Source organism: Crocodylus siamensis, chromosome 8 (genome assembly GCF_052110815.1).
Source record: "Crocodylus siamensis isolate JL-2025a chromosome 8, ASM5211081v1, whole genome shotgun sequence".
In the NCBI taxonomy this organism is placed as follows: domain Eukaryota; kingdom Metazoa; phylum Chordata; order Crocodylia; family Crocodylidae; genus Crocodylus; species Crocodylus siamensis.
Window position 1 is genome coordinate 16288336 of NC_143402.1, and position 27247 is coordinate 16315582.

The 27247-nt window shown below is 46.0% G+C and overlaps 1 protein-coding gene across 2 annotated transcripts in view; it reads right to left on the minus strand.

Moving 5' to 3' along the window:
* Positions 1–27247, minus strand: part of CAPN6 (calpain 6) — a 98862-nt gene that overhangs the window by 54147 nt on the left and 17468 nt on the right. For both annotated transcript variants that reach the window (XM_090060578.1, XM_090060577.1), the window contains exons 2-3: positions 22131–22216; positions 21101–21272 (exon numbers count right to left, since the gene is read on the minus strand). In XM_090060578.1, coding sequence (XP_089916704.1) covers positions 21101–21262 — 162 coding nt within the window. In that variant the 5' untranslated portion in view covers positions 21263–21272; positions 22131–22216. The remainder of the gene's footprint in view (positions 1–21100; positions 21273–22130; positions 22217–27247) is intronic.

Here is a 27247-nt window from a genome sequence, read left to right on the forward strand (position 1 = left end):
AGCTTAAGCCAGGGCCAGGGGTATGGGGGGTCAGCCCTGGGCTCTAGGTGGCAGCACTGGCTGGTGGTGGGGCTGGCTAGAGTATGAGGGTGTTGAAAGTGCAGGCAGGAGTCTGGCCCCTAGCTGGCTGGGCTGACTAGGCACAATTTACACCCATGGTCAGCATCTACACATGTATTTAATTGCAGTTAATTATCCCACCAGCAGATAGTACTGTCCCCAACAGCACTATCTTACACAGGTATTAATTAGTTTACTGTGGCTTATTAGCATTGCATGTGTAGACAGTGATGCTTTACCACTATAGTGAATTTAATAGATTTCATAGACATTAGGGCTGGAAAAAACCTTCCAAGATCATCAGGTCCAGCCCCCTGCCCAAGGGGCATGAAGTCTGCTGGGGCCAAATGGTCCCAGCAAGATAAGCATCCAAGTGCATCTTAAAGGTGTTCAGAGTAGGCGCTTAGACCACTTCTAGGGGGAGTCTATTCCAGACGCTGGGGACTCAGACCATAAAGAAGCTTTTTCTTATGTTCAGCCTAAAACGGACTTCCCAGAGTTTGCGACTGTTACACCTTGTCTTCACTTGGGGTGCCCTGGTGAACAGATGTTCTCCCACTTCCTGGTGCACCCCCCTAATATACTTACAGGCTGCTACCAAGCACTCCTTGAGCCTTCACTTTTTCAGGGTGAAGAGTCCCATATCTCTCAGCCTTTCCTCATAAGACTTATTCTCTTGTCCTCTGATCATGTGTGTGGCTCTCTGGGCTCTCTCAAGTTTCTCCACATCCTTCCTAAAATGCGGAGCCCAGAACAAGATGCAGTACTCCAGCTGAGGCCTCACCAGGGCCACATACACCACGAGGATGACTTCCTGGGTCTTGCTTGAGATGCATCGATAGATGTAAGACAGGGTTTTGTTTGCTTTGCTGGTTACAACATTGCACTGGTGGCTCATGTTCACCTTGTGGTCAGTCGTGACCCCCAAGTCCCTTTTAGTTGTGGTGCTAGAGAGCTACATTACTGGCGAGCCTATAAGTATAATGTGGAATTTCCCCCCCGAGGTAGAGCACCTTGCATGCCATCAGGTTTTGATCCCCCCACCTTGCAAACCTGTCCAGGTTGGCCCAAATCCCCAGCCTATCCTCTAGTGTAACCACAGTTCCCCATAGTTTGGTGTCATCAGCAAATTTAGCCAGTCCGCTTCTGAAACCTGCATTTAGATTAGTTTATTCTGCAGTTAAGTGCATGTGTAGAGGCAACCAGTTACTCTGATATAGGGCCCATATAGGCACATAGAAAGAGACGCATCTACTAGAAATTGTATTGAGACCTCAAGCTTCATGCAGCTTGGTTTCACGCAGCCACCACACGGTAAGTTCAAAAACAGAGCTCCAGGTTACAGCTGAAAGACTCTATCAGCCTACGATTAGTCTGATCTGTTAGGCTTGTTCCACTTCAACATGCTTTTTCGAGGAAAAATAATGCATGCAACGTCAGGAGAACATTCCCAGAACATTTAACCGATGTGAAACTTCCAGAACAAACAGAAACCTGAGAGGTCCAGAGTTAATGATAATACCACTCACAAAAAGTGGACCATTTGACCTGAACACACTCTTTTAATACGCTGGAAGATGTTGTCATAAACCATTTCATATCCACGCTGGTAGAGAAACATCTCTCAAGAGGCGATACCCTGATTCTACTGAAGTCAATGACAGGACTCTTTCAGGCTCTGAAGCAGCCAAGATTTCACCCAAGCTGCTTTATCGACAACGTGGCACATGGAGAATGGGCCATGGTTTTCCTTTTGTGGGGCTGAGGACAGGAATCCCACACGGGCAATTTGTCAAACACCTCCACATAGTTTGGCGAACAACCTGGCTCTATTCCGAGGCCTTCTGAAGTGTTTGATGGTAAAACTCAATCATCTGAACTCATGGCTATGGTGCAGAAAATACAGCAATCTTCCAGTCTAACTACTCGCCACTATGGCACTGAGCAACTCGGGGTTCTGAAGGATGGTGTTCTCCTAAGGTGCATATATGTTTGTACCGCTTGTTCCTATTTTCTTTGTGACGAAGGGCGCTCTGTCTAAGTGTATGTCCAGCAAATCTGCAATCAACACATGATAGGAGCAGGATGACTGGAACTTGGAAAGCCAGAGTTTCAAAGACAAGCAGAGTTTCTGCATGCAGTAATCTGGACAATAAATCAGCTTTCTTGTAAGCATGAGAATGGGAGTCTACATTAAATATTGCACAAGAATTTCAGCCCATTGCACGCTTGGAGCTCAGAGCTGAATCCCCGCAAACTGTTCTTCACTGAGCTCACCCTAGCGATGGTCTGCAGATCAAATCCAAGCTCTCATGCAAAGAGCAAATTCCTATCTGATACTGGGAAGAGGGTGGGAACTGTGCAGCTGGGAAGCGGGTGACAGTTATTTGACTGCAGCCCCCTGACGGTCACGTCTTGGCTATGGGCAGCATGAGCTGTTGAAATGGATTAACTGATTAATTTCTCAGCATAGAAATTGGATCCTAGTTGATTTTTATCTGGCTATTTGGGTGGGGTTCTCAGTGCAGAGCACTTCCCTGCTCACAGTCTAACTAGCCGTCCGTGCCAGTCTTCCAGGGACATAGGAAAAGAACCAAAGGTTCCTGCACAAAACCACAGCCAGGGCATGCTTTAAAAACAGCAGCCAATCTGCCTGTATATAGCAATGGGCCTTTCCAGAATAAAGCGGTTTTGCTCCTGCACGTCCTATCATTTCTCCATGGTTCTTGGATTCATTTTCCAATAAAGCAGCAATGCATTATCTATCTGGAGTATCTATGTTTTCCCATCTCTCTCATTAATGGATTCAAAAACTGGCCTTTCAGGAAAGCAAAATTTAAATGTATTGCTCTCTGCTTGTTTCAAAAAAAAAAAAAAAGATCTTAAAAGATGTGTTTTGGACCTTTGCAACACTGGCTGTGATCCACATACTGCTTTCCAATGCAGTGCATTTGCTCTGGATTTACACTTACATAACTATGTGCAGCCAAAACACAACCTCCCTCATTTCATACCTCTCCTCTACCCAAATTCCTGCCAATGTTATGTGCTAGTGGCATGGCATTTGGAGTGTACCTTTAAAGACTAAGCTTCCCACACAGGGAGTCTGACCGAGCCAAGTGAAGCTCTTGTTACAGTTTCATAGTTTCCAGGGTCGGAAGGGACCTGAGCAGATCATCTAGTCCGACCCCCTGCAATGGCAAGAAAGAGTACTGGGGTCAAGCGACCCCAGCAAGGTGTACATCTAGCCTCCTCTTAAAGACCCCCAGGGTAGGAGCCAGCACCACTTCTCTCAGAAGTTGGTTCCAGATCCTAGCTGTCCTGACCATGAAGTAGCGCCTCCTGGTATCTAGCCTAAACCTACCCTCTGCCAGCTTGTGACCGTTATTCCTGGTCACTCCTAGTAGTGCTCGGGGGAACAGTGACTCCCCCAATGCCTGCTGATCCCCCCTGACTAGTTTGTAACAGGCCACGAGATCCCCCCTCAGCCTTCTCTTCTGGAGGCTGAACAGGTTCAGGTCCCGTACCCTCTCCTCATAGGGCCTGCCCTGCTGCTCCCTGACCATGCGAGTGGCCCTCCTCTGGACCCTCTCCATGCTGTCCACATCCCTCCTGAAGTGCGGCGCCCAGAACTGGACGCAGTACTCCAACTGCGGCCTGACCAGTGCTGCATAGAGGGGGAGCATCACCTCCTTGGACCTGCTTGAGATGCATCTGTGGATGCGTGACAAGGTGCGGTTGGCCTTCCTGACTGCATCCCCACACTGCCGGCCCATGTTCATCTTGGAGTCAATGACGACTCCAAGATCCTTCTCTGCCTCTGTCCTGACTAGAGGGGAGTTCCCCAGCCTGTAGGTATGGTGCCGGTTGTTCCTCCCCAGGTGCATCACTTTGCACTTGCTGGTGTTGAATCCCATCCTATTCTCATCCACCCACCCCCATAACCTGTCTAGGTCCGATTGCAGCCTATTCCTCCCTTCTAACGTACCCACATCCCCCCACATCTTAGTGTCATCAGCAAATTTGAACAGGGTGCTTTTTACCCCCTCGTCCAAGTCACTGATGACTTCTGTTATATGCTAGTCAGAGCCATTAGAAGACTAAAGAAGATTCCTTACAAGCACCTTAGTGAGGGATCACTGAATGCCAGAGAGACCAGTGCCATTTGTGACCCCAAATTTAACCAAGATGGACATCCGTACCGTCATTGCTGTAGGCACCCAGGGATTTCTGAGGAGCTACTCTGGATTTATACTGATGTAACTAAGAACTGAGTTTGACCCTCACTTTTAAATTTGTTTTTACTGCAGGTGACAGTGAAATGCAGAACTTCGGCTGCACACAGTTATTTTACAAAATCTAACATAAAAAGTAAGCTCCTAGCTAAAGAAGTAGTGAGTATTACCCTGGGTGTATTTACATGTATGCTTTAATGCATATTAACCTATTTTTAATGCACATTAAAGCCTCACAAAAAACTTCTCTTTCATTAATATGCACTAAAATAGGCTAATGTGCCCATTTCTAGTATCTCACAATGGAGTTACTAAATTAAATGTGCATTAGCAAAAGCACATTAATGAATGTGTAGATGCACCCACCCGTGTTTCAGTACCTGAAGTTACTTAAATCTGAGTCACATATATCTTCCAGCTCAAACCTCTGACAGCAAATGGTTTAATTAAAGCATCAGCTGGATGTAAGGCAGGACATACAACACTGTGTCATACCCACTGTGAAGAGATCTGTTTCACTGCTCATGTGATTCATCTTAGCACACAAAGAGCAGACCCAGCAGCTCATGCCCAGGTAGTGATTTCTGAAATTACACCCCTTTTCAGTGGGGTCCCACAATCAAAAAGAAAAAAAAAGCCCCAAAGCAAGATGGCCTAGGAGCGATAGCTTGCTGCTGCTGTCTGTCCTCTTTTCTGTGGAGACAAATAAATTCCTAAAGAATCGCCTACTCTCTACTGGAGTTTCTGTGATTTCCTCATACTAATCTCTGATGATGCACGCCGTCAGGCATGGTTTCCAGGGCTCCTGTGAGATGTGCTCTCTTAACATCAATGCCAGGTTGAAAGATTGTAGTTGACTGTAAGTGCCTAGTCTCACCTACACACCAAAGAATTTCATCCCGAGGTCATTTCCGCAGTTACTCCAGAAATCAGCCCAAAGAAAAGATGGGGGGGTAGAGTGGGATTAAGGTGTGCAAATGCAGTTGATGCATGCATATTAATTCAGCTGGGGAACTTAGACCTGAACTTCCCTACCTGCTGTTCTACCCTCTTTATATATCTCTGGGGGTAAACAAAGGCAAATAATCAGAATAGAAAAAAAATCTTAGAAGGAAAAGAAGAGTACGTCAGAAAAAAGAGACTATGAGAAGCACATTGCACAAGGGAAGGGAGGGGAGTGAAGATCTTCATCCGTACTAGGGAAGTTACCTTCTGTTCAAAACACAATCAAAATCAAAATCAAAATCTTAGGGGACAAAAATATTCATGGAAACTATTGCAGGATGACCAGTGTCTCAACAGCCTGGATGTATTTGGCTAGAAACATGGTATTCTTAGTTCCTCAGGAGATCTGCACAAGGAAGTCTGTGAATTTTCAAGAGCCACCATCAACAAATTCTAAACTCACTTGGGAAAAAATATGAGCGCCTTGGCCAGGGTTATTAATTAGAAGCAGTTAGAAAACTCTGGCCCACCCCTTGAAAGTTGCAGAAAAACAAATACTGGTTAGTTTTCATCAGTGAAAAGTCTCAAACTGTTGTCCAAACACATAAAAAACAAAATATGCTTTATTTTCAACTGAATATTTTCAGTTTGGGGATTTCCAATGCAAATGAGAAATGTTTGTGCACTTTTCACTTGAACAGTACATTGAGCTGAACCAACCAGCCCTATTATCAATTCTGAAAACAATTACAAGGCCTTATTTGGGTAGGAATAATTATCAGATTGGTGTGATATGTCATCTTCCATACCAAACAGCTTACTATCTTGGATGTAGGATCAAGAACCTTAAGCATTTTAATTACTGCTCTATTTAGCTTGGTGCATTCTATATGGATTTAGGTTATTACAATTGTTAACACCAGCAGGAAAAGAGGAGAGGAATATGAATCATAAAGAAATAATCCACTTTTGTCTTTATCTATCCCAGAAAGAAAGTCTGAATAATGCAAACTATGGAAGTTTTTACCCGTTTTAGCTTTCTTTTCTTTTCTTTCTCTTTTTCAGTGTTAATAGCAAATTAGTTTTCAGAATCTTTTTACACTCTTCTACTGATTGAAGCTAGTAGAGAGTTTTACCAACCTGGAACCCTCTAAGATACTATTTGAAGACTACATATTTTTCCTTTTGATCTGAAAGCGAAAGTGATTCTATTTCCCATCTAAGTACTAGAAATTGGTCAAAATTGAATTCTTAATCCACAACACGTTGAATTTCATAAAACGTACAGATCTGAATTGCTTATAGTTTAGCATTTACATTTTTCAGAAGTGATAAGGAAATGTAGAAGCAGCTTTCACTGACACCATGTGAAAGACTTGCATGGCACCCTTTACATGCCTGCTGCTGTACAAGAGTGGGTGGAAGCATTCACTCTGCAGGTTTATTATAAGCATGAAGTTAGCTTTACACATATTTTCTGAAGTGCAACTAAAGAGCGAGAGAGACACTTCCAATCTGAGAACAGAACAGAAATATTCACATGCTGGCCAAAAGATCATTTTAAATGAGGAAAAAGTGATTTCTTAAGTATTGCCAGCATCTAATTGGGCTATAAAGCATGGCAAACATTAAACAAAACATACACGTATGATGCACCCACAACCAGGATGCCAATACAATCATTGTAAAGATCTCGTTTTAATGGATTAAAATGTCCTTTTCATGCACAAATAATAGTCTATCATTTCTGTCTAGGTACTCCTGGATATGGTTTTCATGACAGCATTCTTGCAATTCTTGGTATATAGCAAGTTTGAAAACGAAACAGACACCTAAGATAAGACCTTGAATTACTATTTTAAACCATTAAACTTAAAAATCCCAATGCTTCGATAACAAACTTCAACGAGCTCGCCAAGTCTGAATTCCAGCTGCTTCAACAAGAAACGAGGCTCAGAAGGCAACTGGCAACTTGCATTTTAACCTTAAAGAAATACACGTCCTGACGAAATCCTTGCTACACAATGACCTCGGCTTGGCTTCCCCACCCCCCATCTAGCCAGAAATTAAATCCGACAACCTAAAGACAATGTGACTTAATTATAACTGCATCATCCCTCGCAGAATGCTGCTGCCAATCCCTGCTATTTCACTATGTGGTTGCTAGGGCAACCCGCATGAAGAGCATGCTTTTGTGTTACCACATGCATGGGCTGGGAGCTGCGCCAACCTCTGAGATACCACAGCTGGGATGGAGTTAACATCTTCCTCCCCAGGGGCAGCGCTTTCTTTTCTCTACAGGGACTCCTCAGTCAGTTCTCAGAAAGCAGATCTTCCTAGGTTTGGAAGTGTGACAACTGCATTCGAATGATGTAGGGTTACAACACAGCTCAGCTTAACCAGGGCCAAGGACACTGTAACCCCTGATCAAATCAATAGTGCCATGGTGCTAGACTCCATTCAGAGCCTGCAATGGCATTCACAGCCCGCTGTGAGCACACGGCGCTGGGGTGCTGAATACACAGGCTAACTAGAAAGGAAAGAGCATTTATTGTCATTTAAAAACCATTTTATTTTAATGGCTCTGCTCCTCCCCCCACCACTGCAAACAAGCCCACATCCTACAGAGACAACTATATCCAGTACCACTGCATACATAATTTCAACCTAGACAGCAAGATTAGTATTTCTGCTTACACCAGCCTTCACTGCAAGACATGTTCCTGATAGACTAAAACTCTAATCTAGAACATTTCTTGAAAGAGATACTGTCATAATTTTTGCTACAAAGCTCTGTTTACTGTAAAGTCTGCTTTTGCATACAACTCTTTATGCATATTTTCTAGGACAGGCTTCAGGACAAAATTATATCAAATGTGCATCTTGATTCATTGCTTACCATAAAAATGTGTCTTGCCCGTTCTCAAATGCTTTGCACCCAGATGGGTTTAGGGAACACCTAAGAAGAGGCTCCACGTGTTTTTATTTTCTCATTGCTGGAGCAATAGAAAATAACTGGAGAATTTTGTGGTCAAAATCAGCATACAAATGGATTCTTAATAACAGCTTGGCCTTAAAATATTGACTGCTTTCTTAATGCATTTACAGCTTATCACAAATAATGACAGTGTATAATGCTGCATTTTATAATGTTAAATATTGTAATTTCTAGCCTCTTTTACAATGCATCTCATGTAGTGGTACAACATTTCAGTGGCATGCACATAGGTTTGCTGCACACTGTTATAACGTAGGCCTCTAGGACCCACCTCTCATTTGCATAGGGCAGCCATGGTGTGAGGTGCGAGCTCCTCTGGGTGGGGACAGCAATCTGAGTTTCATGTTAGGTTAGTTCATGGTCAATGTTTTAATGACCTTCTTCCCTGCGCACAGTCACTGGCTCTTTATTTTGGAGTACCTAAAGGGACCTGCCCACCCCTGACAAATACAGTAGTAGAGGTCAGGTTCATACTGCACCCTGCATCCCTGGCACCCATTCTGCATTTTCCCTGACAACCCAGTGCTAAAAGCAAGCAGGACTATATGCCACATAAAAGGATCCCCGAAGTCTCTCTCAGGTTGGCAGACCCAAACAGGCCCCAACTTCCCATTCCTACTCAAAAGGAGAAGGCTAAATTCATTTTAGACCTGAAAAAGGTGCTAAGGGCAACAATGGGGGAAAATGGATTTCACAAAAGTAAAGGGTAGGTCTATAGGAGGATGCTACTTGGATTAATTCGGTCATTTAGGGTGCTGGTACACGTGACGCCATTACCACGTACACATGATGAAAATGTCACTTTGTGTGGCTTAATGTAGGGTTGGCTAACCTGCGGCTCCAAAGCTGCATGCGGCTCCAAAGCTGCATGCGGCTCTTCAGACGTTAACATGCATCTCCTTGCACCTACTGAAGGTAGAAGTAGCGAGGGGCCTGATCCTTTTTTTTTTCCCCAGTGGAGCCTGCCCGTGACAGGGGGATGAGCTGCCAGCGGGCTGAGGGGCCCTTAGCTGTGGAGGGGGACAGTCCTTCCTTCCGTGGCAGCGGTGCCCCTCAGGGCTGCCCAGGTGGGCTGCTAGCAGGCCAGGTGCTGCCCCAGCTTGGGATTGGGGAAGAGTTGGATTGGACCAGGTGCTGCCTTTGAACTGGGGCAGCACCCAGCCCGCTAGCAGCCCACCCAGGCAGCCCTGGAGGGCACTGCTGCCTCAGATGGAAGGACCAGGTCCCTCTGTAACTCAGGCTGTTCACCCCGCTGACAGCCCGACCCCCAGCCATGGGCAGGCTCCACCAAAAAACCAAAAAAAACCCAACTGGATTGGGCCCTTCACTGTAACAGTGATGGAAACCCCTAAATTGAACTGGTAGGTTTCGATTAAAAACCTACTGTTTAAGTTTAGGGGGCACAGAATGCAACCCTAAGGACTAATCCCCGCCCCCCCTTGTACAAGCCAAAAAATTAACTGCAGTGAGTTGAGGAGTGTCTGCTTTGCTATGTTGGTTTAAGGCACTTTCCTTGTTCATCATCATGGGTCTGAGCTCATTTCCATTAAACCCACGTGACATTCTGGTGCAACCTTCTGTCGCCCAGTTCTGTGCTCGTGCTACGCTGTGGGACGCCTGCCGGAAACTCACGGGAGTTCTAGCACTGGAGGGCAAACTGAAACGCCCTCTCTTCTCCCGCCCTTCATGCACGTTACCAGCACCCTTCTTTAGGTAGAAGAAAGGGCTCCTGGCTTAGTCCTTTGATCAAGGCAGTTATTAATATGCACAGGGCATTGAGAGTTACTCCATACAGATGGGCTTAGCTCTTCTGTTTCGCAGTGCTTCTCGGTGCTGCACCAAAACAGATCACAAAGGAGCACCAGAAGGATGAAAATGACTAGTGACTTCTAGAGGGCATTTAATTGAGACAGCTCTACTCAGTGGCCCACCACAAAGACCACTGATTAGTAGGGCAAAGTAGTGAAAGAAACTTGAGATGACCAGCAGTGCTGGAAAAACTCCAAGCTGCATCCCTAGGAATCTGCAGAGAGCTAACCCCCGCGCTGTTAAGAACAGCACACTAACATGAGGGTGGCCCACAGCAAGGGGAAGTGTGTTGTCATTGTCACGTGGAAGCTCATCACCTGCTACTAGCCCATAGCTAACCAGTTTGGTGCTGGTAGGTCTACTGTTACAACTGTTCTCTTGAATGTCTGTGATGCTGAGGAGGAAGTGGCTGGGCTGTGCTTACATAGAGGGGGCTCTACTGATGTAATCTATACAGCTATTCTTTGTTGCCCACATCAGGCCAAAGACTTTATCAACCAGAAAGTGGCATGAGGCTCAGCTGAAGTCCATGGTGAACACCACTGGAAGCCCAATGTTAACACAGTCTGGCAATATCCTTGAAAGCAGGGTATTTAGACGTTCAAGCCTATTTGCTGTAGTGTTAACACTATTAAAGCAGTGTTTGCCCCCCAAACCTCTAGGGCCATTAAAGGTCACTCTGGGAAGGCCAGTTTACCCTCTGCTTCCCTAAACTATGAAGCCTTTCCTAGCATGCTTGGACGAGAGAAAGGAGTGCCTTAACTTTACTCCGAGTAGCTACAGAGTGGATTACTGCAGTGGCTGGTGTGTTTGGAGGACTCACATAGGTGCTGGTGCCCCACAGCAAAGCTAGAGATTTCTCAAGTGTGTGCCTTCTACAATAAAGAGCAGCTATATTTTGCACAGGTCAAGAGTCTGAGGAACAGGTGAGAGCAGGAGGTGAAAAGACCAATTCTCCTCCAAGTCAGGGGCACAGGAAGGATTTCCAAGGCCTGTACCATGCTCACAACAACCAAGATGTTTTATTTATTAGCTGCAGCTGACTGATAATCTTCCAACCAGTTACAAGCATACCAGGGCCAGGAAATAAATACAGGGGGGAAGGGGAGGACAGACCTCCCGCCAGCTGCTGGCACCTCTGACATTTGCTTGTAGCACAAAGCTGGGCAAGTCAAGGAACCTCTTGCCAAGTTTCCCAGTTTGCAAAACAGCAATAATGCAGTACAGTCTAGTTAAGTTGCGTCTGTAGAGAGATTTGAGCACCTGGATTTCCACTTCCTCCCACTGTTTTGGTGCTGGGATGACCCCATTCAAAGTGTGGGTGAAATTCCAACAGAGTACAGGATTGGGCCCAGAAGGGATTGTACAACAGGGGGGTTTTGTAGTTCTTTTTTTACAGCTTGGAATGAGCAAATAGTGGTCACTGTTTTGCAATCCCCAGCTTTCAAGTCAGATATTTGACCCTTGACAGCAGGGAGTTAATATGGATTTAGAAGAACAATGAAGCCATTGTGCAGATTTGTCCAGGACTCTCAGATCTTTAGGAGTAACATTCCTGGCAAGAGTCCTTCCAGGCTGTCTTACAGCAGAAGAACAGACTTGGTCTTTCTGGTACCCTAGGGTACAATTATAAGCTTTTCATAAAAGGAAAGACGCAGAGTACAGCAAGAGCAGTGTGTATAACTGTAGAGAAACCTGCTAGACCTGGGAAAGAGCCAGCTGGGAAAACCCAGAGATGCAAACTATAGATGCTCATTCTGGAGGAACAGAGCATTTGTTTTTCCCTGCAAATAATTAGAGAACCTGTCAGTGCTCTTTGATGGGAAGCATGCCCATCCACCACGCTCTCCTTGTGTATAATCAAGCACACCCTCCCTTAACTGGGGGAGGGGGAAAATCACTGTTATTCTTTGCTTACTACTGACAAAGATATAATTTTGATTAAATGTCCTGTGATAGCAGAGCCTCCGAGGCTTTATATTTTCTTAGTTTACATATTTTAAAAATATTCGACACAAAAATCTCCCCCTCCAAAAGAAAAAAAAAAATCCTTTCTTAAGATAACGGCACTGGCCTGTGATAATATATCCAGAAGTGCTCTAGTATCTGCTCGCCAGTCAAAATTGGTGCTGGGCATGAGGTATGATCGCCAAAGAAAGGAAGTGCTTCCTCCATCCAGGGGTTAATTTGGGCAGACAGCCGAGGACACAACCCTTTACCAGCAGGAGGTCAGAGAAGAGAGACTATTGGGCAGGGGGGGAGCAGGTCTGGGGGTTAGTCCGATGCTTCCTATGGAAAACACTCATCCCTCTGCCCCCTCCCTCCACCTCCACCACCGCAGGCTTCCCAACCGCTGGCAGATTACCAGGAGTTTCCCTGCGTTGTGAGTGCAAGAGACCAAGGCTGACAGGGATTTTAATCCTAAAAGTTTGAAAATGTTATATCAAAAACAGTTTTAAAAAGGAAAATAAAAGAATCCTTAAGTTTTTCCACAAAAAAATAAAATAAAGTTGTTTAAGTCAAAACTGGTTGTTTGTTTTATTAAAAAGACTGGGTGTCAGGATTCTCCCCCTTCCCTTCCCCCCACCCCCTCAAAAGAGGAAATCCTTAACTACTGTAAGAATTTAATGGGATCTTAAAATTTCTTTAAAAACAAGGCACTCGCATTTTTCAGCTGACTCTCCCACTGTCTTATCCGGACAGCACCTTTCTTCCCCGGCTCTCAGGTCTCTTCTCACAGGGTCAGGGGATGTCCCACATGGTCCCTTAGGGCACTGCGCAGACAGAGGAAGAAAGTGAGAATCTCCCTACAGTGCATGGCCCACCTATAGGAGGCAAGGCATGGGCGCCGGCATAGCGACCGGTAGGGAGTGCACGGGGGCGCACGTGCCCCCAATGGCCGACACTGATGCCATTGGTAGAGTTGGTGCCCGCCCTGACAGGCTTCTGGAGGCACCAGTCACTCAGGGATGCCAGGTCCACTTTACTCGGGGGGGGGGGGGGGGGGGGGGGGGGGGGAATGTGCCTCCCCAAAGATCAGTCAGCAGCTTGGGGGTGGGGGGGCCCCCATGACTGATCTTGCCGACCAGTGGCCGTGGGGGGGAGCCCCTACCCATCTCACTCACTGGCTTCTGGAAGTGGCCGCGGCGCTCCCACTCCTGGGCTGGCACTCACGGGGGGGCCGGGGGGGCCTCTGGTGCTCCTGCTGGCCCCCTTGCCCATCACCTAAGCGGGGAGTGCAGCCTGTCAGGCATGCATGTGCACCCCAATGCAACACCACTGAGGCAAGGAAGTGTGCACACTGCAGGGTACTTACCCTTGTTAGTCTAAAGTCAGGGAGCAGGCAGGGTAGATATGCACTTTGCAGGTTAACTAAATAAGATATATAGAGAGTATAAGTTTTTGCAAATTTGAGCTCTCCATCAGAGGCTGTGAAAGGTGTACATACCAGAAGAGGAGGGAAGGGTCGGGGATCCACAGCTCTCCTGAATGACACTGGATAGAGTTTGCATGCATCTGCACATATGGCATATGCGGGATTAGAAATATTAAATTGCGCATCCTAAACAATAGCAAACTCGCTCCCCATTTGCCGAGCCTTCGGAAAGCAGCCTGGACACCCCACCTTGTTAATTAAGCCCCAGTTCTCTCATTCTGCAATCAAGAAGTGGTACACAGATGTCAGTTAAGCCTGATTTTTCAGAAGCCCTCAGCACCCACAGATGAAAGGGATGTAGGTTCAACTGCCCACTGCCTGAGGGGGAGGTGGAAAAGAGAAGTGGGGAGGCCAGGACCATCAGTAGATCACACCTCAATCTTCCCAATGCACTATGCACAGATGGGGTGGGGTTTAGAGAGTAAAGGGACTGGAAAATGGGAACAGGGAGTTTGCTACCTGACACAGCAATCAACAAGTTGGATTGATTTACATTTCATTACAAAAAGGGAAACAGTTTCAACTTTTTCTTCAAAAAGTAAGTTTTCTTCCTTCAGAAAGAAAATGTCTTGCATTTCATGACGTACCCAGAGGAGGGCATAACGTCTCAGGAAGCGAAATAAAATTGAGGAGTTCTAAGACGCATGCAATTTAGAATAAGTCCTCATCAGTTTAAGGAGATATTCCAAGGGCAATTAAATCTTTCCAGCACAGCAAGTTCCCAGCAGGAACCAAGTGCCAATGCTGTGCTGCAGTAACGCCAGGAGTGTCTGGATGTACTTTGAACCCATGACCTTCTCATCCAGGCTGCTAACAGAATGACTCCATCATCACACACACATTGCTATTGCTGCACCAAAAAAAAAATCAATTCTCTAATGAATAGTGCCTGGAAGAGACCTGTCCTTTTGGCTCCCCAGCCCCCTCCTAGCCGACTGCCTGAAGAGTCTCTCCAATAGCAGCCCCAGCTCCCTGCCTCTGAATCCAACCATGGTGGGGTGACTGCAATGCAATGCCATGATGCCTTTTGTCATGCATCAGATTCTTAATTCTGGAGTGCAACACCCAATAAACACCAGGCTGGCTTTGTTCCTCTTCCCTGGAGAGGTGTGGGGTTTTTTTTGTTTTTATTTTTTTTTAAAAAAGACAAGTAATTAATGTCTGAGTAGCCAGCTCTTCTGCTAATCTGACAGGGACTTGCAAGGAGAGCACATGATCTTCCTTCTTGCCTGGACACCTGCAAGCAACATCCCCCCACACCCACTAGAAATCCTCTCCTTATCACAGCAACCCTTCCTGACAGAGCAATCTCTATAGACACAGCCTCCTAAGTAGCAATTTTGTCTGGAAAAGCCAACATAGGGTTTAAGCAAGTGGTCAGTATAATCGCATACTAAGAATAAACCACACCGGCTGGGGTGTTCTCATCTTTCTGTAGTAAAGGTCCAGATGACAGTGAGAACTGTAAATAAGGATATTGATATTTGGCATTTACCATATTTATTCAATTAGAAGATGAGGTTCCCCTCCCCCCACACACATACTTTTAGCATGGGGGAAAAATCCTCTGGCCTTACAATTGAGTAAGAGGTGGTAGGGGCAGGGGTTAGGGCTGGAGCTGGAACCACATCTACTGCCTGCCCCCTGCTGCCTCTACACACCAGCCACTCTTCCTCCACGGCCCCACAGTCCCCCCTCATCTCCCCACTCTCTCCCCCTCTGCTGCAGTTCTCCTTTCCTTTGCTCATTGCCAGCAGGTGTCATCTAAGGGGAGGGGAGGTGCAATGTGGAGGGGGAAAAGGGTGGGGAGACAGAGGAAGGGAAATTAGGGCAGCCACAGGCTGCAGGGGGAGGCAGGCACAATGCAGGAAAGGGGGTAGGGGAGAGGACAGAAAGCAGGAGGATGCCTGGCTCTCATTGCCTCTACACTGCCTACCCTCTACCACCTGCCCCATTACTACTCCACACCTGTCCTACCACATGCCCCCAACTGCTTCCTGCAGTTTGTCCCCAGCCATCTGACCCATTTTTACCCCCATCACCACTTTCCCCACTCCCTGCAGGGCAGGGTCCTAAACATCCCAGGAGGTAGTGTAGGGGCTGGAGTCCAGACAAGGATTAAGCCACATAATTCTCCAATAATTAGATTCCAGACATGGAAAAGTTACAAATGTATTATAATTTTCCATGTATGAAATCTAATAACTAGGAGGGTCATCTTATATTTTGGTAAACATGGTATGTACTCTTTGCACAGCCAAAGTGTGGGATAAAACCTGGTGTATTCAGCCCCACACCATCCTGGTGGAATATGCATTATGATCTCTGACAAGGAAGGACATTTAGCAATTTGCCCAAGACCATGGAGAGAGTCACTGTCATTGCTGGATTTATTGGTAAGGTGTTTCTGGCTCCCCCTTCTATACCCATGCCATAAGACTAGGTCTCTCTCTGAAGAGGTGCCCATGGGGAAGCTATTTTCACCAAGGCCAATTACTTAGGCAGCCAATGTATTAAACAGAGTCTTTGAAGAATTTGGAGATATGGGAGGAAGGTCCTTCCACACAGGGAGAACAGAAGACTTAATCCTGTGTGGATACAAAGGATTATTGCCCAAATGCCACTACACAGAACCAGCATACCCCCTCCTCCAGTGCAGAGCCACTAGAGCCATAGGACTGTTCCCAGCTCTACGTCACCCTCTTGTGCAAACTCAACCTCCCATCTGAGACTTGGCTACTGTGCAATATGCTTCAGCCATTTCTCTACCAATATCTGCCTAGCAGCAGCTCCCTGAACACCCGGCCAGGTGGTAAAACTGGACCGATCCCTGGAGACGGCTTCAATTGTTGTTAGGCCTCAGTGGCTGGTGGAGCATCACACACTGAGGAAGGCACAAGTGGCTTAATCCTCATCTGGACTCAAGCCCCTATACTGGGCCTCCCAGGATGTTTGGGGCCTTGCCCTGGCCTTGCTTTCAGTGGTTTCATAACGTTTTCCCATTTGGGGAGGAAAATCCCACAGTAAGCAAGAAAATGCTGAAGAAATCCCCGTGTCACAGCACAGGGTCTCAGGGGCAGCCCTGATCTCCCCTAGTGCCCCCTACTGTGCCAAGTTCATCTCAAAGCATCCTCATTCTCACCCACCATGTCTTGATCTTTTATTTATAGCTATAAAAAGATAGATAGATATAGATATATGGGAGGCTGCCTTTCATCCCCTCAGATATGGTGCTCTGTTGTATCCTGGCCCCTATTCTGTACTGTGCGACTCAGTGCACCCTAGCCTTATGGGCTATGTGTGGCTCCAACTGCCCCTTTACCACGCCCCAAGCCTTGCTGATGTACCGGATGTTGTTTGGTCTCACAACCGCACCCTCTGGCGCTCATCTCTCGCTGCCCCCTTCGCTCTGGGGCTTCTTGCTCAGGTGGCCGTAGCCATGCCGGGCCCCAGCTCTCCTCCTCAGGGTCTCCAACCGCCACAGGGCTCAGGCAGCCTTGGCCTTACCTGGCCTCCAATTCTCCGCTCCCCTTCTCGGGGCTGGGGTCAGTGCACCCCCAATGCTGCACCCTGTCTGGCACCGGGGTCCCCTACGAGGCCTCCTCCAACCCCCGATAGCCTCGCCCAAACCACCAGTTGTAACGGTAAACAGGAAAGCTCAAGCCCCTAGGCTGCAACATAAATTCAAAGCCGCTCAGCTATCACATTAGTCCCGCCACATCAAGGGCGCTCTATCCTTGGCCCCGTCTCGAAGCTGTACCTGCAGGCTAGTCTCTCCTCTTTGTTCAGTCCAGCAGAGCTCCTTCCCCTACAGCTGCGGGCAGGGAACCGCCTGCCTGGCCTCAGCCTGGGTTTAAATGGGCGCCAGGCCCTGCCCCTTCCTGTCAGCTGACGCCCACTGGTTACCCTGGCAACCCACAGCTGGGCTCCTTGCTTGCTGCTCCACAAGTAGCAGGCACCTCAGGGCCCTGCTACACCCTGCTTTTGTGCAGAACCCAGATTGCTATTTGCATAATGAAATTGCTTTCACTCCCCCCTCCCCCATGTTCATCTTCATCTCTTAATTGGAGAAGGTGAGCATACAGCAAAGAGATTTTCTCATTCTGCTTACTGAAATCCCTTGTGTTTTGATATTCATGTTTGCAAGATGGACAGCATTTGGAAAGAGTCTAAAACTACCCAGACAGAACTGGGCTGGTCCCACCTGCCTTCCCTTGTGTTTGACAAGAAAGTCCAGTTCTGGGGTGACACTGGGGGTGGGAGTGGGAAGCAGAATAGTCTCTGGCTAGGGAAGTGTTCAGGTTTCTAGGAGAAAACAACCCAGAAGTCTGATGCTTGGAGACGATTTCCTAGTCCAAACAGGGACCACGGCTAATAGGCCAAATGCAATGCACTCACAGGCAAAGAACTACTGTGGGCCAGATCCTACTTTGCCTTCCAGGAACCTAAATCCTCTTGGGTGCCCAATGTGACCCTGTTCATCCCAGTTCTAATCCCTTAAAAAGAAAGCAAGCATTAGTGCACAGAGAGGTGGACCCTCCTCCTCCTCAAGTCTGTGAATTCATCTCAGGGCTGAGATGAAGGTGCCTTACAGAAGCGGAAACACTCATGACTCTTCAGAGGCTTGAGGAGGCTGGAACAGGATCTCATTTAGACATCCAGTAATTAAATCCAGTTCTGGGCCTATATCATTGAACTATAAAAAGGCACCTCTTACTTGTATTTGTCCAAACAGATTATATCCTCCAATAGAATGCATGGACCATGCAAGCTGCATGGTCCAGCAAAACTGTAGAGGGTTTTAATTCCTTTTGATTTATTTGCTTATTTCAAACTATGACTAACTTTAGGAATGCAAAGGAAACTAACCATAAGCCAAGTGCAAACAGATTAACAGACAAATAAAACAGCGTCAGTGACTTGAAGTTTATACTACATTAGCAGGAGCCGGAAGAGATGGATGTGACATTTGGTTCCTATTAAGGCAGATGCTAGTAAAACGGCACATGGACATCAGCACAAATAACCACATACTAATTGCAACCAGTCAGGCAATAGTTGCTGTCTTAAAACATTAAGTCCCTGGAGTGAAACCCTGGTCTCACTGAAGCCAACAGCAAAATTCCCACCAACTTTAGTGTAGCCGGGGCTTCACCCCTAGTTTGCATTACCAGTAAAGGAAGAGTAAAGTCCTCCACTAATGTGGTACCTGGGCCCTATGCACATCTGGGTCTGTGAGAGAGGGACAAAGGAAAAGGGTGAGGAAAGGGCATCCTAGCATCTTTAGACCCCAAAACACCCAAAGGAATGAGGAGGATGAAAGTTTCTCTCCCTTTTTAGGCATAGCACATATCCTTCCTCAGGAAAACAGACCCTTTTCCTGTCCATCCTGTCTTATTCCACCATGGAGGTGGTTTCTGTATGCTCTCTCAGGTTTGCTTGTAGTATCCCTCTTTAAATAGCTTGAGGGCCCTCTAATGGGTCTTCTGCCCTGACTGCAGAAGCCACCAGCAACACTATATAGGTGCAAATGTGTGTATTTCCATGTAATTAGTACATGTGGTATTTGGAACTCAGTTGGGTCTATACAGTTTCCTCCGATTCCTAATGTGCATAGAAAGTAAGGGCAATACTTGAAGCTCAGGCCAAGTCTCTGTGAACAGGGAGTATTTACTATATACAAATAAAGGGAAGATGCTGCAACCTACTAAAAATGGCTGCTAACTCGCTCAGAGCTCAGCGGCAGCAAAAGGTGTTCAATAGCTTTTGGGATTTTTCTTACGCTGAGAATTATACTCACAGAGTACGATTTTGCTGCTCAGCCCACAGGAGTCTGATTACCTGCTGCATCACATTTCCTTGCTGATACACCCACAGCTCTCCTCACTGCTAGTCCCTGCCCTCTGTCAGAGAAGCTATATGGATACACTGACGCACAATACTTCATATCAACTACTTAAAACTGTGTGGGATTAGCAAAAAATTTCCCCTCTAGGCACTGAGGTTTCTTTCCCTATAAAATTTAATTAGGATTTAAAAGAAGTTCTCCAAAAAACTTGAGAGTCATAATAATTGTGGAAAGAAGGAAATCTTTCCCATAGTTATTGGAACTGGTTTATAGAAGAAAACTGTTATCTACTGTAGAATTTTAATTAAACACACAAACAAACTAGACCTCACTTTCTATAGAGATTTTCTACAAGCAGCACATTTTGTGACAACTGATACAAGGCACCATCACGGAGGGGACACTGCGTTACGGAGACTCTGGGTCTGTTCCTGTATGGTAGCTCCCAGGTTTTTTTTAAAAGGCTCCCTGAATTGGCAAGGACAGAAAAAATCCTATTACACCATTCTGCTATTTTTCATTCTATAGTAGGCCACACAGATACATGCCTCTGTAGCTCAATCCAGAGAGCATTCTACTGGATGCTCCGTTACAGGAAAGCAAGGTTCTTTGGGTAAACCTGGTATCTTTGATTAGAGCAACTAAAATAGTTGGAAGATTTTTTCTTTGCAAGCTTTTGGGTACAAACACCCTTCTTCAGGCAGAGGGAGCGCCTACAGTTGTTTTGTGGTCTCCTGGATGGGATGGAAGCCAGTATGCAAGAATGCAGGTCAGTGAAAATGTAAATGCCTGGCAGTGAGGGTTAGAAGGGTGGAGACACAAGGTGGGGGGAGGGGAAAGATGATCTGGTGATGGACTGTAAATGGTAAATTGTAGAGAGGTTACCTGGGGTATCAAAAGGTAAGGAGGTTATAAAAAATGTGCCAGAAATCCAATGTCTATTTAGTTGATGGTTTTTTGTATCCAGTAAATTGATGAAGTGAAGTTCATGGGCTCGTCTGTGAAGGGTGTTTTGTAAATTCCCTTTGAAGATTAGAACTGAGAGTTTGGAGAGAGAGTGGCTGTCTTGTGAGAAATGTGCACCCACATGTGCAGACATTCACTGCACATAAACCAGTTGCAAAATGGCTGAAGCCAGTTTGAGATAAACCTGACTGAATGTAGTATCAGACTTGACTGATTTGGCTTGAACTGGTTTATGCAATGTCTGTCCCAGACCCCTTCCTGGTTTAAGATAAACCAGACTTCCCCAGCATCCCAGCATGCTCTCTGGGCTGGGCAGGGCTCTCTGCTTGACAGCAGGGCTGTCCCCTCCCTCTGTTCCCTGGCTGCAGCTCTGGCAGGGAGGAGGGAAAAGAGCCCCCCCAGCACCAAAGAGGACCCCCACCCAGCCCCACAGTGGTGGGGGAAGGGAAGGAGGGGGAAGAGTTCCCTCTGGGGCCAGGCAGCCCTGTGTGCCCAGATTGCTCTCGGCTGTCAGGGAGCCACTGGGGTCTGGCCATGCCTCCCCCAACCTCAGCTCAAATCCCCTGTGGAAGGGAGGGCTGCTCTAGTGCCCCTGGGCTTCTGGCTTGAGCCACAGCAGGCATGTGCTGAATGTCTCTCTGCTTGCAAACTAGTTCACTCTTTGCAAGTTAGACTAACTTACAAAAACTGAATCAATTCAGGCTCAGGCTTTTTGAATGTCTTTCCTTATCCAAAGTGATTCTGCCAACCCTTGCTGATGAGGCAGAAGTTGGGTTTCATTCACTAGGAATGGCACAAGTTACCTTTGGTCGTTTCCACTCCACTGTCCCAGACAGATGTCTCTTGTAGAATAGGGATTCGTCTGATGCTGGAAACTCGGGATCTTCAAAGAGGTTCCTTTGTTTGAGACACTGCTGCTTGAGCGCGTGATATTTCTGATCTTTGAAAAATTTCAGCGATGACATATTCCTCTACCTAGGTTAGATAAAGATTGTGTCCATTTAGAAGCTTGAGTCATTTTAGATGATTCTCCTCCCTACTCTCCATCTCCCTTCGATAAACACCTAACAAGTAGCTCTAGGCAAAATTAATTGCCAATCTTGCATAAAGGTGGGTTTACAAATTAAATTAGACTGGGAGTAGATAGCAAAGTCTTAAAACAAAAGGATTTCTACATAGTAGGATAACAGGTCATAACATTTTGAGTAGGAAAGAACCAGGAAGGCAACTCATCAGGAAGACAATTCTGGACTGGGAGATGTGAGATGACACTTCCTTCTTTTTTTTTTTTTTTTGGATTCTATGCGGCCGAAAGGTAATTTCTGGGTCTGAGCTGCTCTGGGAAGGCTCTTTTCTCTTTTTGGTTGACTAGCCCTCTTCTACATTTGTGTGCAAAGATAAGGAAAAATGATAGGTAGATCAGACTTCCAAAACTATCTTTTGCAATTTAAGTCTATATGCTTTGGCTGTTTTTGCCATCTTTGCTGTTTTTGTTTTTTTTTTTTTTAATTTAAAAACTAGTTAATGGAGTTTCCTGGCAAAAGTGTTCACAGAAACAGCAGATAGTTGCAAACATTGTTGGGGAATTAGGAAACTTATTTCTATGCTTACTTTGATTACAAGAAGTAAGAGTATCCTTTCTAGGAATATGAACCTGTCATGTATTTTAGCTGACCAAATTGTACAGCTCAGCTAGTAGGTGCATGTTCCTCAGCAATTTTATTACAAGTCACAGACCAAATAACATTTGCAGAATTTACCTGAGCTCTTGAAACACCAAACACCATTTTTCTACAGATCTGTTTGAGGAAGTGGACAAGAAACTGAACTCACTCTGGAATGAGCTTCTATGGCAAATTCTTGTTTTAGGTTTCCCCTTCAGTTTTCGGAAACGTATCCTCTTCTTGCCTTGGGGTGATCTACAACAGTAAGATGCAGAGTTTTTATTTCATTGGTAAGAATATCCTCCTAGAAGATTATACGGCAAAATGACACATGACAGGGCATCACAGTATCTTGGTGGTCCTCCTCTTAAGTGTTCCCACTGGAGTGAAATTAGCAGTCAGATGTACACTTTTCCTTGCTGCAGTTATTTGCATATCTACCAAAGCTGGCCCAATAGATGCAACTAGGCATGGCAGGTTTCCTTTAAAAGCCCAAACCATCTACTTTGTGTGGATGTTACACCACATCTGTAGAAGCCAACACTTGTCAAACAAGAGAATTACAATCCCATAGATATTTAAAGCTTTCCATGCGTCAAATCCTGAAGTGCCTGCTTAACAATTTACTCATACAAAGCTTCAACTGATGACAAATGAGAATTTTGCCCGAGTCAAGATTTTGGGTGAAATCCTGACACAGTGGAAGTCAAAAGAGAAAAACTTCCACTGATGTCAAAAAAATGGGTCAGAGTTTAGATAAGCAATCTCTTATCGACTGAGCTTTCTTCTCTATCAACAGGACAACAGCCTTTGGAAAAAAAAAAAATACAAGTTTCCTTTTTTCTTAAGAGCCGTTTTCTCATTAATTAACCCAAAAAAAACACACTGTAACAAGATACGTTATTTGGCAGATGGCCTCCAAGACCGGCAAAGATAAGTAGATTGATTCACACCTCCCCCACCGCATTCTTCAAAGTCAAGTACAGAATAATTTGCCAATTATAAAGAGATCGCTGAAGGAAAAAAATAGTTACTCTAATTTGCTTGGAATATAGATTACAGCATGATAACACTCACTGGCACTTCCTTCCATTAGAAAATCTCCGCTGACTAATGAGGATCCCAAAGAGCAAGTTAATTTGCAAGAGATACAGTTGTTTGCAGAACAGCTCTGGGGTGACAGGGTTTTTCAACCGTCATTGCATAATTTGCAAAGATAGGTTTGTACTGACCCCTTCCCTTTTCCCTCCTTGGATTGGACATCCCAGTCTTTTCAGGATTAACATCCCTCCCCCACAGCCACTATGGCCCAATATATAGAATAAAGTTGTAAACCAAAGAGCATAAAAATTAAACCTAGCAAAACACAGACAAGGGCTATTCTTTCTGGACAAGATTGCTGGAGGCGTGGGAGTTACAGGAGTGCCACCCTCCCCTTTCAAGGGATAGCTCGGTCACAAAAGCACTCACCTAGAAGCAGGAGATTGCGGCTCAGTTTTGTCATCTGTCTGAGAGGCATCCATACTCCTCATCTCCCACGCTCCTGCGGAGCACCCTTACTACCACACCATAGGCTAATCAGGGTGGGGGACTCCAGTCACCCTCTTAAAGCTGCGATATGGAGCAAGAACGGATCAGGAAAGGATGCATGGGGCCACAAGGAACAGGCGGGAGAGTGACTGTAGTTTAGTTATTCGGGTCCTTGCATTGAAGGCGAGGCTCCGGTGTCCTGGTCCCTGCTCTCCAGGTGGGTTTTGGATTCCTTGTGGCTTCTTGACCAGTGCCCTAACTACTCGGCTCCAGTCACACTCTTTCCTGCTTTTTTCGGCTCTGCAAATCTTTTCAGCGCAGTAGCTTCCTTGCCCATCACCTTGGTTAGCCACTGTAAAATGCACACATCTTACATTGCCAGCTGCACATTCAAATATATAAAGCAACTCTTGGCAACATCTCTCCAGTGCCTTAGAGGGCTGCCTACTCCATCATGTAATAGCAAACATAAGCCACACACAGGGTAATAAGTGGTTCCCAAAATATATTACTACAGTTTGGCGAGCCTCCAAAGAACAGCGATATAGCCAGCAAGCAGAGGAAAAAGTCTAAACAAATCAGTTGTTTCTAGTCAAGGCTCCCCCTCCTTCACTTGCTCAAGCTGCAAGATAGCTCTGCACTTGTACTGGGTTTAGACTCTCCAGACTAAGCTCTCTGTCCCTGCTAAGGAAGCTCGGATTTGCTCCCACTAGTAAAATAATAATCGAATGTCAGACACGGAAACATGTTTGGAGCCATCTCTACGTCTGGAGCTCCTATTGAAACCATTCGGGACAGGAGAAGCTCGGCACTGCTAAGAAGTTGGCATCAGGAGTGAAGGAATCTTTTTCCTAACCTGCAAAACTCCGATTAGGAGCTACCCTCCCCTCAGCAGCCTGGAGAGGGGAGGACCTGGAGCTTTCCCCCCTCCATGATAAGCCTCCACTCACATGGCCCCCTCTTCTCCTTTTAACTGCAAAAAGAGTTAAATATTTACTTACACTGACTATTGAAAGATGTTCCCCCCCAGCTGGAGCAAGCACGCAGCTAAATCATATTCAGCATAGCTGTAAAATGTAGACTCCTGGCACTCTTAGCAGATTTGGTTTAAAGGGACACTGACTTGAAACCTAACGGAGAGCTGAGAATAGTCCCAGATACTCCTCCTGCCTCCCAATGCCCCTATCAACTTGCGCGCTCTTGCAATCATTTTCTTTTTTTTAATTCCCCCCAATCTTTTCCTTTGTTCCTATGCACAAGGCCACAAAAAAAAACCCCAAACACTGGAAGGTAATGAATAGTCTTTACAAAGGAAACTATGAAAATTGCACTCTAACTGCTACAAACACCCACAGGGTTACAGGACAGCATCCTCAGTTTTCAGATCTGTCCATAGGTCACCAAGTACGAAGCATTTTAGAAAGCCTAAGCGTGAAGCAGAATTATTTAGAAGCAACTGGTGCTTCTTCAGCATCAGTTATTTTGTTTGATCTACAGCAGCTCTCTCTCAGACGAGCTGAAACAGCAATTCCTTGCCCCCATCCCACCCAGTCAAAGCAAGTACTTCGAATTCTGCAGGCAAACACCTTTCTGCTTGCCTGCAGCGAGTCCTGCATTCTAATTTGAATCTCTCTTCAGGCCCAAATTGTTGTAAATACATCGGGGAGATTATACACAGAGATACAGAGCCGTGTCCTCCACAAGGAACTCAGAGCAACTTTCACGCGCAAGCCAATACTAAGAAGTTCTGAAGTTTGGATGAGAGCTCTGCCCCCCGTAGTGCGCTTCTGCAGGGGAGCTCACAGAACCAAAACTTTAGGACATCTCTGTCCTATGGCCCTCTGAACTGCACCCTGATCTTTTGGCATCACCCCATATGCTTTCCTAGGAACTGGGGTAAAATCTTGGTCTGCTGAACTTTTAAGGATTTGGGTAAACTGCATGCAAGTAGCACTAGAGCCCTGGTTTTAAGCGGCTTCTGTCATTTTTTAGACCCCACGTCCAGATCGATATTTCACCCAGGGAAAGTTTCTTCCAGCGGGTATGAGTAACCCTTTATAACACCCAAATTACTGAAGGCCCCTTTCTATCTAGGAGTCTGCACCCTGCTAGATGTTGTGTCAACACATGCTTTCATTTCCCGCTGAGCAGAACACCTGCTCCATCACTTCCTACAATGCTGTGAGCAAAAGACCTGCCATGTAAAACCCACAGCTTTCTGTTGTTGTAATGAACAGTTCACGCTCGAAGAACTCCTTCCACAGCAACCTGTTAGGCCCCCGGTCCAGAAAAGTAGCACTGCAGCCAGAAGCCCGATGTCACTCTATAGCCTGACTATATAGTCTCCCTGCAAGGAGAATGTTACCACTTGTCTTTTTCTGTTTGCTCAGAGATTTAAGATTTTGACAATGGTCTGGATCAGTAATTAAAGCTGGGTAAATTCAAGGCCATTGCGAAACGTTCGTATTGCTCGGGACCTTTCTGGAAAGGAAAATACTTGCATCTTGGATGATGCACAAGTTGCAGCCTGTGCTCCGTGGGTAACTAAATGGACACAGTGCGTTAGTCCTCCTCTTGTTCCACAAAAAGAGTCACTCTTTTGAATTTTCCATTCAAATATCACATGCTAGATCTTTTGAAAACCTCAGGGAATCTGGTATTTGTTCAGCACGTGTTTAAACTAGGTGAGTTTGACTGGACAAATCTTTTAGAAACCAGACACAAACAATAACTTATCTACTCTAATACACTCTGAGTGCGAAGTATTTTTAGCTGCATGACTTCACTGCCCCTGCCTTTTACTTTCCAAAGAGAGTCAGTGTAATTTGGGTCAGCCAAGGGGATGGCATTGAACAGGCACAGAGATGCAGTACGAGGCCAAAGCAAACCAGACAGAGGTGGCTGTTACCACAGGAAACTCCTCAAATTGCCCCCAGTGCCTTTCAGTACTGGCATGCATGACTATCAGGTTGCAAGAGAAAGCTTCACTAAAGGACTTGAGCTCAAGCAGGGCTGGATTAACCCTTTAGTGGGCCCTGGGCGAACGAACTTGTGAGCCCCGGGCTGGTCAAGACCCACCTCTGCACCCCAGCACCGCTGCCTGTGGGGAGCTGGGCTCGGAGTTACTGTCAGGAAGCAGCCGCTGCGGTGGCAAGGCCGGTGGAGGGGAAGGGAAGGGAGGTGGACAGGGCCATTTGCATCCCTGCCAGAGGGAAGCCAGCCACTCCCTGGCAGCTCATGGCCTTAGACATGTGCCTAGTTTGGCTATGCATTAATCCAGCCATCGGCTCCAACACCCATCTGCTCTGCAGTGGTAGCAGACAGTGCCAGTATGCAAACCAATCCTTTTCTTTTTGAACTTGGAAGAAACAAATGGTCAATTTGTCGCCACCAACATGTTGCCTGGAAGCTAGAGGGAAGGTTCATGACACAAAGAACAGGTTTAGCTTAAGAGCTCAAAGAGAATCAAAATATTGTGGACAAAGATTACCTTTTGAGAGATGCATTTAAGACGCACAGGAGTTCTAATAAGAAAGAGCTGGACCCTGTGGGTATGGAGTAATCAGTGATAGAAAAACCAAGGTTTGGCCCCTTTTACTTGTTAGCCTGGATTGGGTTTAGCCACATGCTCATCAATCATCTCTTGAGTGAAAGGGAGGCATTTTAACTCCCACCCCTTTCTATGTGTAGGGAGATACTCTTTATGAAGTCACAAGCTAAGCTTGCAAAACCACTCTGGGGTCCATTTAAGTGAAA